This window comes from Gracilinanus agilis, chromosome 2, assembly GCF_016433145.1.
Source record: "Gracilinanus agilis isolate LMUSP501 chromosome 2, AgileGrace, whole genome shotgun sequence".
Taxonomy (NCBI): Eukaryota; Metazoa; Chordata; class Mammalia; order Didelphimorphia; family Didelphidae; genus Gracilinanus; species Gracilinanus agilis.
This window is the reverse complement of record NC_058131.1, coordinates 333466005-333482100: the sequence shown is the minus strand read 5'-3', so window position 1 is coordinate 333482100 and position 16096 is coordinate 333466005. Positions and strand designations below refer to the sequence as shown.

At 46.5% G+C, this 16096-nt stretch overlaps 1 protein-coding gene across 1 annotated transcript; it reads left to right on the top strand.

Annotated features, from left to right (window-relative positions):
• Positions 1 to 1587: 1587 nt before the first annotated feature.
• Positions 1588 to 4723, top strand: FAM110A (family with sequence similarity 110 member A). The gene is made up of 2 exons (XM_044661529.1): positions 1588 to 1666; positions 2436 to 4723. The coding sequence occupies exon 2, from the start codon at positions 2606 to 2608 to the stop codon at positions 3632 to 3634; it is 1029 nt and encodes a 342-aa protein (XP_044517464.1). The 5' UTR covers positions 1588 to 1666; positions 2436 to 2605; the 3' UTR covers positions 3635 to 4723.
• The last annotated feature ends 11373 nt before the right edge of the window (positions 4724 to 16096 follow it).

The window sequence follows — 16096 nt, the reverse complement described above, 5'->3', positions numbered from 1 at the left end:
CATTTCCTACTCCAGCTCATTTTACAGATGAGAAAACTGAGGCAAACAGGGATAAGAGACTTGCTCAGGGTAACACAGCTAGTAAATGTTCTGAAATTTGATTTGAATCAGGGTTTTCTAACTCTAGGTCCAGCACTATCCACTGTGCCACCTACCTTCCCCAGGCCCTGGGGATACAGAAAGGAAAACAACAAATATTCCCTGCCCTCTAAGAAGCTTCTATTGTACCGGGGGCTCATCATAGGCAGAAGTGAGTAAATACAAAGTAATAAAATTTAAATGGCAGAACACTAAGGACTGACTGATAGCTCAGTAAGGCCTAAGCAGAGTGTCTTGGGGCTTGGACTCCTCCTGTTTCTTTCTTTCTTTTTTTTTTTTTTAAACCCTTGTACTTCGGTGTATTGTCTCATAGGTGGAAGAGTGGTAAGGGTGGGCAATGGGGGTCAAGTGACTTGCCCAGGGTCACACAGCTGGGAAGTGGCTGAGGCCGGGTTTGAACCTAGGACCTCCTGTCTCTAGGCCTGACTCTCACTCCACTGAGCTACCCAGCTGCCCCCACTCCTCCTGTTTCTTACCCCACTTTTTGAGATCCAGAGGGATGAAGGGTCTCCTGACCCTCAGAGAGACCGTTGATGGAGAGAACTATTCTTTCTGTCTCCACCCACATCTCTTTCCCTGGTTCTGAAGGTGGCATTGCATCCTCTCTCCTAGCCTCAGGTTCCCTTCTCTTGTTTTATCTCACAAGCATTTATTAAGCATCTACTGTGTGCTCAGCCTTGTTCTAGAGATACAGTGGATTCTTCACCATTGACTGACCGTGTGACCTAGGGTGAATCACATTCCCTGGTATTTTTGGTTCTTTTGAGCTGATGTTAGGAGGGAAGGGAGGCAGATCCTTTGCCTGGTCCTGCCCTCCTTCCTCCTGATGGCATTGGAGTGGGAGTATGTATATGTTGATTAGATGGAGCCTGGGGCTGTAGCTGCCTCAACTGAAGCCAAGTGGGGGGTGAGAGGGCAGACATAAGGAGAGGGTGATAGCCTTGGCTTTGGAAGCAGAGAACCTAGGTTGGGGACCTAGTACCTTGCTTTAGGGGATTGGAACTGATCATATAATTTCATTGGTAAAAGGGTGTCTCAGTGAGGAATTACCTTTGCCAGTACTGTTCTGTACCTTTTCTGTAACTTAAGAATCTGGAGAGTTACCCAAAACACTGAGAAGTTTATGACTTGCTTGGCCTAGATCATACAGCTAGCATTTAGTAGAAGCTGGACTTGAATTCAAGTCTTCCTGGCTTTGAGGCAAGTTCTCTATGCAGGACTATACCATTTCTCTCTTTAACTGGATTTAAATTCTAGATGTGACCTTGGACATACCAAACTATTCTGGGCCTTAGTTTCCTCATTTGTAAAGTGAGAAGGTTGTATTAGATGATATCCAAGATCTTGTCCAGCTCTGAATTCTGTGATCCAATAGAGAGGAAACTTTTGGGCCCCAGTATTTATCCATTGCATCCCTTTCATTTGGCAAGGCCAGGCAGTGCCGGTTCTGTAGTGAAGATATGGAAACAGAGAGGACCAGAGCCCTTTCTGGAGTGAATTATATAGTCCTAAGGATCACATCATCCTACCAGCTCATTGTTACAGAGGAGAACTGAGGCTCAGAAAGGTATAAAGATTTCCCCAAAGTCAAACTAGGGGTCTAGTGCCTGGGTCTCTTGCTTATTTCTCTCTCTTTTTATTCCCTCTCTTTCCCCATTGCCCCTTTTCTCTTTCTCCTAGGTCCATCTCTTACCTCTCTTTCTTCTTTATCCCTTCTTAATCTCCTCTTTTCCTCATTTTCTTATCTCCCTCCTCTCTGCTTCTTTCCCATCTCCTCTTCACTCTCATCCTCTGCTTCCCTCTGGTGTCTCATCTCTGCTCTCTGCTCCATCTTCTCTTCTCTGTCTTCCTTCTCTGTCTCTACCCTTATCCCATTCTCTCTTCTCCTAGCTCCCCTCCCCCAACCCTTCCATCTGTCCCTCATTTCTCCCTGTCCCCTTCCTCCCCCTCCCTCCCCCTCCCTTCCTTTTCTTTCTCCTTTTCCCATTTTTGCTTGGTCCACAGGGAGAGTGAAGAATGTATTGGAGGGGGCAGGTCTTGGGGCTCTATTTGAAACTTCTTTCTACAAGCTGATTGGCTGTTTGGCAAGAGGGGACCCCAGCTAGGGGTGGGGCTTGTGCCTTGAAATAGGGAAGGGAGCTAGTGGGATTAGTTCAGTTCAGTGCTCTAGCAGTCTGGGGGTGTTGGGAGGGTGGAGTGGGGGTGGCTAGGGTAGCCAGAAGTGGGCGATGCTGGCTCAGATGCTCTAGCTTTGTGCCTTTGTCTGAGCTGGGTCGCTGGCCACAGTCACTGACAGAAGCTCTGCCTCACAGTCTTCCCCCATCCTTTTCTTGTAGAGGACTTGACTCCAGCAGCCTCAGGAGCCTAGACGTCCAGCTGTCGCTGTCTCCCCAGCCCCCTCCAGAGACCAGCCCAGGGTATGTGATTTCTTCTGGATCCCTGCTTGAACTCAACCTCTCGGCTTCCACAGGTCCCTGAGGTGCTAGCGAGGCGAGAGCAGACGGTCATGCCCGTGGAGACTCTGCCCACAACGGGCAGCCTGAAGGAGGTAGCACCCGGGGCACCCTGTGCCTCCAGCATGCCCTTCCGTATCCTTACCAAGGGGCCTGGCTACTTCCGGCGTCAGGGTGAAGGCAATGTCCGGAAACCAAGTGCTGTGGAGCGGCTGGAAGCAGACAAGGCCAAGTATGTGAAGAGCTTACGGGTGGTCAGCACTCGCCAGGAGCCTATAAAACCCCTACTCTTGAAGCAACCCCTGTTTAGCCCCGGGGTTCGTAGAGCAATATTGACACCGAACCGCCGGTCTCCAGGTATGGGCAGCCGCCGGGCAGAGGCTTGTGGGGCCCGGGCCTCGCTCAACATGGATGTTCTCAGCAATCTCATTAACTTGTGTGACAGCCCTGCGCCCCTGCCTGATGGTCCTCCCCCAGAACGCAAGTGGAAGGCAGGGCCCTCACCTGGTCTGAGTCGGAGGCCCCTGGGGGATGGAAAGCGGATGAGCCCTGCCTCTGAGGGTTCCTTCTCTACCCCTCTTCGACCCCCTAGCATAGCAGCAGTACGCAGGGTGGATGTCCGGCCCTCTGGGGAGCCCCAGATTCGGGTCATACCCAACTCACCTGCCAGCCCTTGCTCTAACCTGGGCACTTCACCAGGCCCCAGTCCCCAGGAAGGTTCTCGACGTCTTACCCACCTACACCGCTCCAAGTCAGACCTGAGTGACCGCTTCTCCAGGGCCACAGCTGACCTTGAACGCTTCTTTAACTACTGTGGGCTGGACCCAGAGGAAGCCCGTGGCCTGGGCGTGGAGCACTTTGCCAGGGCCAGTTCGGATATAGTCTCCGTTAAATTCCATAGCGTCAGCACCAGCAGCTCAGAGGGTACTCGCTCCCAGCGCAGTGAGGCCACAGCTGAGGACAGGGCCAGAGAGCGGACCCCTTATAGTGTGTCTGTCATCGAGCGGAATGCCCGCGTCATCAAGTGGCTCTATGGACTGAGGCAGGCTCGTGAGGCAGTTCAAAGAAGCTCCAATGTTTAAATGCCCCTGGCTTTGTGATCCTGAGAAGGGATGCTCTGGACCCCCTCATGGATATCACTGTTGATATCCGTAATGATGCACTCCCTCCCTGTCACTCCCTGGCTCCAGGGTTGTTATTAGACATTTTGATGGAGATCTGGCCCAGGGTTGGTGAGCCAGGGACTTTAGGACAGATTTCTTGCATGTTGGGTTCCATGAGGCCAGTATCTTAAGCAGAGATGAGGCCTTGGACCCTTGTCAGTAGACTTGGTAGAAAGCAGACACTTTGACCAATTCAGAAAGTGGTGGTTGTGGTATGTAGGGATCCCCTCCTTGCAGGGAGGTAGAGGAAGGAGAAAGGAAGCCAACCTGTGGAATCCCAGGCCCATGTGAAGCCCTGTTGAGCTCATTTTTTCCATTGATGGATAGAAAGTTTGAATGAGAGGAGGGAAGAAGTCAGAGGATGTGTATATACGTATGGTGCAAATGCCTCATAGAAGGCTAAAAGCTCTGACTTCTACCCCTACCCTCAACTTGTCACAGGTCCTCCCAAGGTCTTCCCAGCACAAACTTTAAGGCTAATACTCTGTCTGACAGTTGCCCTTAGGAGGGCGGGAATTAGGGCAGCCAGTCTCCACCATGGGAGTATATCTATAGAGCTTGGGCCACCAGGATGCCCACCAACTTGACATAGGAAGGACATGGTGCTGAGGCAGGATATCATCAACTTTACCTGTTTTCCCCTGATGGCCTCATTTTTCACCTCCTTCCCCCATAAATAAGGCTTAGGGAGTACACCTAGCATGTGCTAAGGTGCCTGTTCTGGTGTCTCCAGCATCTGTCTCCCCTTTGAAGCCACACCAAGAGAGTGAGTGTCTGTGTGTGTTTATGAATGTATGTTAGGGGTGGGAGGGGGTTGGGAGAAGAATAATTCATAGCCAGATACTTACTACCTTGACTCTGCTGGGCAGATTTCCCAAGAAATCAGCCTCTTGGTCCCTCTTCCCTTGAGCTCTGGGGACCCAGTTTCACCATGCCACTGGCTGGATCCCTGTTGTTCTTTGGAGTTTGCTTTTTGTTAATAAATGAGTGGTTTTGTTTGGAAAAAAAGGTCTCATTCTGAAATTGCTGTTTTTGGTTTCTTGTTCTTGAGGTATGGGCCTGGGCCTTGGCCCTGGGGTGTGTGTGTTTAGGGGAGGGAGGGTGGGGAAGAGGGGGGAAGGGGACAGAGCTAAGCTTTGAAGGCCTCACTAATCATTAACTTCCCTAGATAAGCTGAGATTTTGGAGGGCAGAGTCTTCCTTGGGCCTATTCTAGCCTGTTGCTAGAATGGAATGGGATAGAAGAGAGAACACGGGGTTTGAAGTTAGAGACATTAGATTTGAGTCTTGGCCTTGCTTCTTTACTGCCTTTGTGACTTGGGCAAATCACTTTCCTTCTCTGGGTCTCAGTTTTCTCATCTGCAAAAAAGGAGTTGGACTTGATCAAGGGCTCCTAACCTTTTTTGTGTCATAGTTCCCTTTTTGGCAGCTCTGTGGAACCTAGGGCCTGCTTCTCAGAGTCAGATTCTTAAATGTATAAAAAAATTCAAAGAATTGCAAAGGAAACCAAAGGTTAGTGAAAATAAAGATGTCTTTTTTCTTCCCATTGAAGTTGTCAGATGCCTTGCAATCTATCCGTGGACCCCTCAGGCTTTTGTGAACCTCAGATAAGATGATCTGTAAGGTCACTTACTGGAGTTCCCCCTCCCCCACCACCTTCTGACCACAGCTTCTTACCTCCTGCTCCAAATCACAAAGGAGGAAGGATCTGAGGGAGGGTGGGGGAAGAGAGAGACACTGGGAGATTACTTTGAATGGGGAATGGGAAACCTTCCTGATCCCAAGAGAGCCATGAATTTGTAGTCAGAGCACCTGGGTTCAAATCCTGTTCTGATACTATTTGCATGACTTGGTGAAAATTGCTTTTCTCTCTGGGACTCAGTTTCCTCTAAAATGCAAGGGATTGGATTAGATGACCCCTTCTAACTCAGAATCTTTGATTCTGTAAACTTACTCCATATGACTTAGGCAAGTCACTTTTTTTTTCTAACCCTTACATTTTGTCTTAGGATCAATGCCAAGTATTGGTTGCAAGGCAGAAAAGTGGTAAGGGCTAGGCAAACAGAGTTAAGTGACTTGCCCAGGGTCACATAGCTAGTAAGTATCTGAGACTGGATTTGAATTCAGTAAGATAAGTCTTCCTGACTTTGGGCCTGGCACTCTACCCACTACTTCTCCTACATGCCTACAAGTCACTTCTAGTCTCTAGGCTTTAGTTTCCTTTTTAATAAGATGAGGGGCTTGGGTTAGAGAGTTTCTAAAGACTCAGTCTTGGAATCCTAAAATCCCCTCAGTTAGGTGTCATGTTTTTTCCTTGTCCTTGTCAGAGGCGTGAATAGAGGGAGGCAGCCAGATGAATGAGGATTCAGAGATTACAGCTTGGGGTGTTTGGTCTGAGTGCCTAGGCAGAAGGGTAGCTGGGACACTGCTAGACTTACCAGACTGAGGCTGGGGAAGGAGAAATGGTCTCCTCTTTTCCCTAGGGATCTTGTTGGCTGGAGGATCAGGAAAGGAAAACACTAATTAGTTTGTCGGTTGAAGGTTTTTATGGTAGCTTTTTGTGAGAGCATTGAAAGGAGATTTCCGATTGATGCTGAAAGTGGCTGTTGAAAAGTATCCAAGTAGCCCTGGCCGGCATCAAATAGACGGGCCTCTATCTGTCAGAAAGCCAGGCAGCTCCTGGGCTGAGCCTTGATGGCAGTCCTGCTCTTAAGAATCAGCAGACCTGGTTTCTACTTCCAGCTCTGACTTATTTATATGACCTTGGAGAAGTCACTTCCCATTTCTGGGCCTTAGTTCCTGTCTCTGTAAGATATGAGGATTGTATTCTCTCTGATCTCTAAGATTCCTTCTGGCACATTCTAGAACATCATGTGCTTTTTATCTAAACATTGTGAGACAGCACAGTATAGTGGATAGAGGACTAGCCATGGGATCACTTGGAATTCTGTCTCAGACATATACCAGCTATGTGACTTTGGACAAGTCATTTAACTTCAGGGTGCTCCCATGTGATACTCGTAAGACTATAAATTATAGTTGTTGACCTGCATTAGGAAATGCAGGGGTTAAAATTAGGAGCTTGACAAAGATAGAGCAATTTAACAAATTTTTGTTTTAATTGAGAAAAAATAATAAAGATGGAAAGATAGGAAAGAGAGAGGTATTCAACTATCTACCCTAGTACTACCTAAAAACTACCTAAATCTTATATAAACTACCTAAAAACTGCCATTTGAGAGTCTCACTAATAACTCTTCAGCCTAGCTAACCATGCCAAACCTACACTATTTATATTCTAACTAACTCACTAAACAATGGACAGCTACCAACCCACACACTCTCCATCAATTGATTCTACAGCAGCCAACTCTGAGCAGCAACTGCCAGCAGCAGCCTGCCCTCAGGAAACCTTAGAGAGAAAGCCCCTTCTCACACTTCATGCTTGCCTTTATCTCTCACTGTCCAACTGTCCTCCTTACATCACTTCCTCTCTGAGAGCAGTTTCTATTTCCTGTAACTGTGGGCTGGTCTTCATGGTAACAGAACCTCTTCTCTTTGGGCCTGGCTCTCTGTCCACTAAGCCAGCCAGCTCTTTCCCCAGTTAAGTTAGAACAAGGGTTTAAGAATTCCCTTTTACAGAGGGAGTTTGCACCCCTTTGTTTCTCCTAAAGCACCGTGTGGGGCACATAGCAGGGACCTAATCTATCTTGTTTGAATTGAATTATTGAAAGTCTTTACTGACCCGAAGAAGATTATGCCTGCTTTTAACATCTTTCCTTTGCAGCTCTAACTTCCTTTGGTTCTTTGACCCAGTGACACACTTAGCATCTCCTCTACAGTCTCTCTGGGGAGGAGAGAACCAGGAGAAAGGCAACTGTAGCTGTTGCCAAGGCAACTGTGCCTTCTGCCAAAGCTATTAGGGGGTGTAGCTGCTTGTAGCCATGTCTCAGGTATTCTCCATGACGAGGAAGGGTCTAGGGTGAGTGTAATCAGCCCTAGCCTGTCTTTGGGGTACTTGATCTCTTTTGTGTTTGGAGGCGGATGGGGTCAAAGTGGATACCCCATACCCTGAAGGAAAACAGCTCCCCCTTCCTTATCTTCTTTAAGTATATTTCTATTCATCCTGAGTCACACTTATAGAATGTCAGCCCAGAATATGGAATAGCAGTTCCAGAAGGGACTATACAGATAATCACATTCAACCCCTGTATTTTACAGATGAGGAAATAGAGGGCCAGAAAAGTGAGACTTGTCCTAGGTTACACTGCCCTGGTGTTCTATGATTCATCCTCTCTCATCCCAGAGAGGTCTGGGGACAGTGTGCACAGCTCCAAACCAGGTCTGACTTTCTTGGTGTGTCTTCCCTACTACCCTCCCCCTAAGCCGCCCCCCCCCCACCCAAAAAAAAAAGAGAGAGAAAGACAGGTGTGAGAGCAAAGGGTCAGGCCCTAGGGAGGCTTAGGAGACAGCAGGGCTGAAAGAGAGGCGCCAGGCAGCTGGGATTCCTATCCAGCTTCATCTAGCCTGCTGAACCAGCACCTCCCTAGCCAAATCCATATCCTCTGTCCCTCTGAGCATCCGGGGGAAACTGAGTGGGATCATAGAATGTCAATGTTAGGAGGGAGCTAAAGGATTCATTTAGTTTTTCCTCGTTTTGATTGTTGGTGCATTTTGTTATTTCATCACATTCATTTGTGAGTCTATCTACCTCTTCCCAGCTTTCCCCCTGCCCTCCCCCACACATAGGCCTGCAGTCTCCACCCAAAGATCCACTGCCATTGGCAACTTAGTTTGTGATTTCACTGATGTGGGGAGTTCCTTGTGAAGAAACTCCCTCTTCTAATATAGATTAGTACATGCTGTAACTTAGAGTCTTAGAGAGTGGCCTAGAACATTAAGTGATTTGCCCAGGGTTGTAGACAGTATGTATAAGAGGCAGGACAGGAACTCAGGACCTCCTTGGCTTGGTGGTACTCTCCACTGTCCCACTACGATTCTCAATAAAGATTAAAAAAGAAAAAGAAAAAAGCAGAACCAATCAATGCATCTACCTCATCAGACAGCATGTACATCAATATTTCTTTTAAATATATATATATTTTAAAATTATTTCGTTAAATATTCCTCAATTAAAGTCAAAAGGCATGTTTCAGTCTGTTGAAGTCATCAGTTCTTTCTCTGGCATTTTTCATCATGAATTCATCATCATCTTAAAATATTGCTGTTACAGTTTACAGTGTTCTGGTTCTGCCCACCTCACTTCACATCAGTTCATATAAGCCTTCTCAGGTTTTTTTCTGAAACCATCCTGCTTGTCCTTTTTTAAAAAAAATACATTTATTCTTTATTTTTAGAATTTTTCAGAATTTTTTTGAATTCTGAATTCTCTCCTGCTCCTTTGTTCCTTCCCAACACATTATGAATATAAGAATGTCATATATTTATACATATGAAATCATGTAAAACATTTCGACATTACCGTGCTGGAAAAAAAGGAAGAAAAATAAAATAAAAATTATGATTTAATTTGTATTCAAATACTATTTTCTCCCTGGAGGTGGGTAACGTTTTTCATCATAAGTTCTTTGGAATTGTCTTAGATCATTGTATTGATCAGAATAGCTAAGTCATTCACAGTTGACCTTCATTACAATATTGCTGTTACTGTGTACAATGAATGTTCTGCTTCTGCTGACTTCACTTTGTATTGTGTTCATATAGGTCTTCCCAGGTTTTTCTGAAACCATCCCCATTATCATTTCTTACAGCACAATAGCATTCTATCACAATCATATACCACAGCTTTTCAGTCTTTCTCATACTGATCCCCTACACTTCTAATTCTTTACTGCCACAAAAAGATCTACTATAAATACTTTTGTACAAATAGGCCCTTTTCTCCCTCTTTTAAAAAAATCTCTTTGGGATACAGAACTGGCAATGATATTATGCACAGTTTTCCAGCTCTTTGGGCATACACAGTTCCAAATTGTTCTCCAGAATGGTTGTACTAGTTCACAATTCCACCAACAGTATATTAGTGTCCCAATTTTCCAACAAGTCTACCAGTATTTGTCGTTTTTCTTTTCTATAAAGCTAACCAATCTGATATCTCAAAAGAGTTGTTTTAATTTGCATTTCTTTCATCAGTAGTGATATAGAGCATTTTTTAATGTGACAATTGATAGATTTGAGTGCTTCTGAAAAGTGCATTCTATATTCCTAACCCCATCTTCTGGTTTCCAACATCTCTAGCAGTAGGTATATTTTCTCAACTCTTCTTTGGGGCCAGACTTGATCGGCCTAAACAGGGGAAATGAAGTCCCAAGAGGAGGTTAATTTACACATACACCCAGCTATCAGGGCCAGTGTTTCAACCAGGAATCTACATCCAAATTAAATGTTCTTTCTGCTGTAACTTGTCCAAGCCTGCTGGATACTTCTGTCCTTGAGAGCAAAAAAGTCTTCTTTGAGCCTGAAAGGACTGTTCAAGATAAGGACTCAGGCCCTGTTACATCCACTTTTTACATCCCTCTACCTCCCTCTTTATATTCATGAAAAGGGAATACAGCATCTTCCCTGAGCTACCCTCTAGGGTCTGTCTCCATTGCTAATGGGCATGCTATCCACCTCAGGGGAAGTAGTTGCTGATGTGGGAAGCTCATGGGCTGGGACCTCCACTCCAATACCTGTTCTTGGCTGAGGGCCCTGAGGACTGTGGTTTTGATTTGGGAGCTGGAAGAAGTAGGGCTGGATTCCTGTGGGTGCCAGTCACTCCGGTTCCGGCAGAGTCCCATTGGTAGGGCCCACCCCATGTTCCCTTGGTTCATAGAATCTTGCCCAGAGCATGGGGAAATGGTTTGAAAGCAGTGGTTTGGCTTGGTGGGGGGTGGGAGGAGAGTTTGCAGAGATTGGGGGAGGTTTAAGCGAGTAGAGACCTGTGGTGTGTATATGTTCACTATGGTTGGGTGGTTGAGTGGGTGAATGAGTCTTATGGGATATGTGTGTGTATTGTGGAGTGTGTATAAATCCAGGAGTCTTTAGGGTCCCTTCTAGCTTTGTTTAATGGGAAGAATAACCCCTCTTTACTTTCCTGGGGGTAGGGATAGAGGGGAGGATTGTGAGGAATACACATATTAAGGCATAGATTGTCCTGGGGGCTTGTAGCCAGTGCGATTGGTTGGCAGGGTGTGGGGTCCCTGCCATAACATTGGATGTGTGCTGTTATATTTAAAGGAGGTCACTAACTCTATTTGATGTATATTAAGTTGAAGTACAGAGAAATGATAAGATGGCACTTCTCCTTTATAACAGTTGCCCAGGCAGGATCCTTCAGGTTAAAGTGGTTTATCCCTTCAGGACCCACCTGGGGTTAATTGATGTATTAATTTGGGCTCTTCAGCTGGGATAACGTTGGTATTCTGACTGTGATAGCTCCCTTCCCAAATAAGCTTTGGAAACCAATTTAGGAAGGTACTTTAAATTTTATATATATTTGATAAGAAGGATAAGGGCAAAGGATTGAGGTATTAGGAGACCCTACTTAGATTGCTACTAATGAAACTCTAACTGCTGGCAATGAAGAGTCAAATGATAGCTTCCTCTGGTCTGGCCTGGCCAGGGCTAAACCAGAGTAGGTAAACTGCTGGGAATCTTCAGCTTCTTCTTCTGTGGATCTTAAGCCTTAACAGTTGAGACATATCCACCCTTTCCACCCTCTTCTTCGTCTCCTGCCCATTTCCTGGATCCCTCCTGGGCCCTGGGAAACCTAGATAGCTAGATGATGAAACTCCTAATATCTAGGGGCAGTAGACACCGAGGTGGTGGTCAAGTACAGGTTGATAACGGTATGAGAAGCACAGGAAGAGCTTTGCAGAGTAGTGTTTGCAACTCTCTCTCTCCAAGACCAGGATCCACACCTATCTCTAGCCTCAGGACAGGTCAAAGACCCCAGAACCTCTCAGGGTTCTCAACTGCCCCCTCCTGCCTCTCGCATGCCTCTCTGGGAACATTCTATCCAACAGACTTATCTGTCAATCATTGAATGAACTTCAAGCTCCCAGAGATTCAATATAACAGTGCCCAGGAGACCCATCCCTTTCTTGGGGAAGGGAGCAGTCGGGGCAACTACAGCATTCTGTCCTTTGGCTGGATTTCTGGTCAAGTCACTTACCCTCTCCCAGAGGAAGTCTCTTCTATAAAATAGGGAAAATACCTGCAACAGTTATTGTTATGAGATTCGAGTCATTAAAGTATTTTGCAGTTGTCACATGTAGTTTAATTTCCTCACTTTACAGATAGGGCAGCTGAGGCCCAGAGAAATGAAGGGATTAGAATGAGTGGGAGAGCCAGGCCTTTCAGGCTAGGGCTGCTACATGGTTAATGAGTAGCAAAGCTAGGTTTTAAATTCAGGTCCTCTGACTCCAGATCCAGCACTGCTGTTCTATGTCACATCACCTCTCTGAGAAACCCTCAGTCCTCTGAGACAAAGTCCAGGAGATGCTGGAGTGAAAGTGCCAGGGCTCTGGAGGGGCCTGAGATCTCTTTGGAGAGGAGATGGCAGTTTCAGTTCCCAGTCAGTTAAGGGAAACTGTTTCTATGGCAATAAAGGTTAACCAACCTCAGTCAATGAGGACCCCTCAGGCTTCCTGTTGGGCTGCCTTCTTTTGCCTATAAAATTAGGGAAGAAGCCTGGAAAAAGTCAGTTGTGGTGGCTGGGAACAACCTCTGAGGTGGTCCACTTTTCTCAGTACAGCATTACCTCTTGAAAGAACTTTATTCTTCGCCTGCCTCTCCTCAGCCTGAGCTGAGGAAGTGGCATCCACCTTTGTTTTCCATGTTCTGCCTTTGGAAGGCTGGTCAAAGGCCCAGGGTGGGAGGTCATTCAAGTGAGGCTCATGTAGACCAAGCTGTGCCTCATGTTTCCTTCATGACCTTAGGAAGAAGCTCTTGCAGGCTCTTTGGACTTGGGGTGGGTGGATGAGGATGAGAGCAGCCAAAATCCTTTCCTTTTAGTTCTTGGGGTTGTGGAGGAGGGCTTCCTGCCTCCAGGCGTGATATGAGATTTAATTTTCAGGCCACCTTGGCAGCTGGGGCCTTACTTGATGAAATATGGATTTCTTAAGGGTTAACTCACTGTGTGACCTGAGGCCAGTCATTTCTTCCCCCTGGGCCTCAATTTCCTTGTCAGTAAAATGAAGAGGCTGAGTAGATAGTTTATAAGTTCCTTTCTCTCAGGTTCTGATGTGTGATATGAGTTGCCTCCAAACTGACATCTTGGGTTCTATGGGTCTAAGATCTGAAGAATCTTCTCAAATGCCAGCTCTCCTCTCCTACAGTTGACCTGATCATCACTGGTGGCCAAGGCCTACAGACTTGATCACAGTGATGTTGCAGCCCCAGAACAAATTATTTCAAGGTGATGATGAAGCTGGAGATTGTGCAAATGCTCTAACAATGACATAGCTCAGGAAGGAATGAGGGCCATTCCCATAGTCACTGTGGCATCCTAACAAACACAAAGTGACCCAGGGTGGTGTCATGTGTTTACAAAACAACCTCTGAGGTGTGCTGGTATGTGTGTGTTTATGTATGTTGAATGAAGGGGGAGGAATACATTTAAAAACAGCTTCTTAGATAAACCAACCTAATTTAACAAGTGTTCATTTATTCAACACATATATTTTGGGTTTCTAACTGCGTCCCAGGTACCAACAGGCCATGCAAAAATATATAAGACAGGGGCAGCTAGGGACCTCAGTGTATAGAATGCACCAAGCCTGGAGCTGAGAAAACCTGGGTTCAAATGTGGCTTCAGACCCTTCCTAGCAGTGTAACCCTGGGCAAGTCAATTGAACCCAATTGCCTAGCCAGACTCTTCTGCCTTGGAATGGATACTTAGTATTGATTCTAGGACAGAAAGTAAGGTTATATATGTACATATAAAACAGTTTTGCCCTCAAGGAGCTAAGCCCATGGAACATCAGGGAGGGAGGGCCTTTGGAACACACCGTCCGAACTTTGGACCATAGAATGTTAAAGGTGGAAGAGATCTTCAAGAAGACAACATAGAATATTGTTGCTGGAAGAACTCTTAGAGACTTCATTTAATTTTTATTACTTAATATTTGATTGGTGCCTTTTGTTTTTTACACTGGAATCATTTCAGATATATCCTGCCACATCCACTGAACCCTCTCTCATAACAACCAAGAAACTAGACACATCGAATCTATCTAACAATATACAGAATTTTATTACTGTAGTTCCCCTCTGACCCCTTCCCCTCTGACCCCAGAAGATGGCAGTGGGTTTCACCATCTGATCTTTCAGTCTAAGATCGCTCACTAAATTTAATTTTGGCTTGGCTGCCTTTTAGTATTATTCTCCTTAGCCGTATAGTATCTGTTGGGTATATTGTTCTCATTTTGCTGATGAGGAAGCTTGAAGCCTAGAGAGGGGAAGAGATCGGTCAATAAATATTTATTGAATGCAGCTGAGTACATTGAAAAGAGCATGCGTTTTGAAGTCAGGGGACTGGGTTTGAATTCTAGTTCTATGACTTTGAGAAAGTAATTTTTCTTCATTTCTTACTTTACTCATCTGTGGAAGGGGAAGGCTGCAGTGGACAGCTTCTAAAAGCCCTTCCAATTTAAGCCTATGATACTTGGAATTGAGGGACTTGCCCAAGGACATGCTGCTAGTTATCAGCAAAGCAGGGCCGGATGCATCCTTAGCCAAGGCTTGCCAGGCCTTTGTTCTACTGTTGGACACCCCTACTGGCCCCAGGACTTCCTTATCTCTCTGGAAATAGCAGATCCTTCCTGTCTGCCAACCTCACCCATGCTTCTTTGCCCTCTGGCAGCAGCCCACCCTACTGTTTGGCATCTAGACCACCCAGCTCTTTCCCTTTTCCCAAAGCCAACTCCCTAGAAGCGGGCAAGAGCTAGAGGCCAGAAGATGAGGGAAAAAAGAAGTCTGTGGGGTCAGAGTCTCCAAGGCAGAGCAGCACCCTCTGGTGGAAGCTGCACTCTGAAGGCCCCATATCGCTGCTCCAAGTTTGTAGTCAGAGAGCTCCTTCACCCTTGGGGGAGGCCCCCAAATGAGATGCTGGACAATCTCCAAGAGAATGGATGTTGAAGCCTGCTTTGGCAATAGGGGAATGGGGCAGATAGCCATGATAATCACACCCCCACAACTCCTGTCTCTGTAAAGCTCACAACAACCCAGGGAAGATATTTTTTAAAAGGCCCAGAGAGGGGAGGTGAGTTGTTTAAAGTCACCCAGCTACTAAAGGTTGGAATCAAGTCTTGAATCCAGATCTTCTGACTCCAAGGCCAGGGTTGTTTCTGGCAGCCCCATGGAGTGGGGCAGCCCCAGAGAGGCTGACCTCAGATTCCCTCATTGGAAATTGGCCTCAAAGGTCTCAGTGACTTTGTCTTCAAGAGACTAGGCTCCCCTAGTTTGAAAGGCTATGTAGTAGCCCCCAACTTAGCTTGGTCAGGACCTCCAGGTGTCATCTGGTTCAGTCCTCTGCCCATGGAAGCATCTGCTCTCCCTTCTAGACTTGCATCTGGGGAATGTTTGAATTCCAAGGCCTTTGTGCCTGTCTCCTAGCTTTCTCCAATTAGTGACAAGTCCTTCAACTGAATCTAATTCTACTCCTTCTTGCTGTAATATAGCCTAAGAGCACTGAGCCTAGGGACAGAATATGTACTTTCCTATTATACTTCTTTTGTTCCCAGTCCCTGTATTTTAAGAGTCTCATCTACACTATTGCTTGGCTCTTACTGAGATTTGTTGGGGGAACAGGGGTAGGCCAGAGTGGAGCATCAATCCTGGCCTATAAAGAAATAGGAGCAGCAAAGCAAGGCCCCCTTGGGGGTGGCTGTCTAATCAGTGGCAGCTGTTAGGCTAAGGCAAGGGGTGAGTGACCCTGGTCCTCAGCTTGAGGCTCAGCTGAGCCTGTTTACTCCTTGCTGGGCATGCCCTAGGTTCTGGAGGGGGTGAGGGGGTGGAAGGGTAGCAGTTGCCATGACAGCCCTGGGAGGTATCCATTGATACATCCATCTAGATACATCCATCTAGCTAGCTAGCTAGCTTCCCCCCATCCTGGCCCCACGTTGAAAAGTGGAGGGGAAGGGAAAATGTGCCTTGGTGTCCTGAGAGAGAGAGAGAGAGAGAGAGAGAGAGAGAGAGAGAGAGAGAGAATGGGAGTGAGTGAGAGAGAGTGAGGAAGAGAGAGAGAGGGAGTGAGGGAGAGAGATAGAGGGAGATGGAGAGCGAGAGGGAGGGAGGGAGAGAGAGTGACAGAGTGAGGGAGAGAGGGAGATAGAGACAGAGAGAGAGGAGGAGACAGAGAGGGGTAAGTGTGTGTGTG

What these genes read in the sequence shown, in the direction of transcription:
- FAM110A (XM_044661529.1), top strand. Translation starts at nt 2,606, where the DNA reads ATGCCCGTGGAGACTCTGCCCACAACGGGCAGCCTGAAGGAGGTAGCA.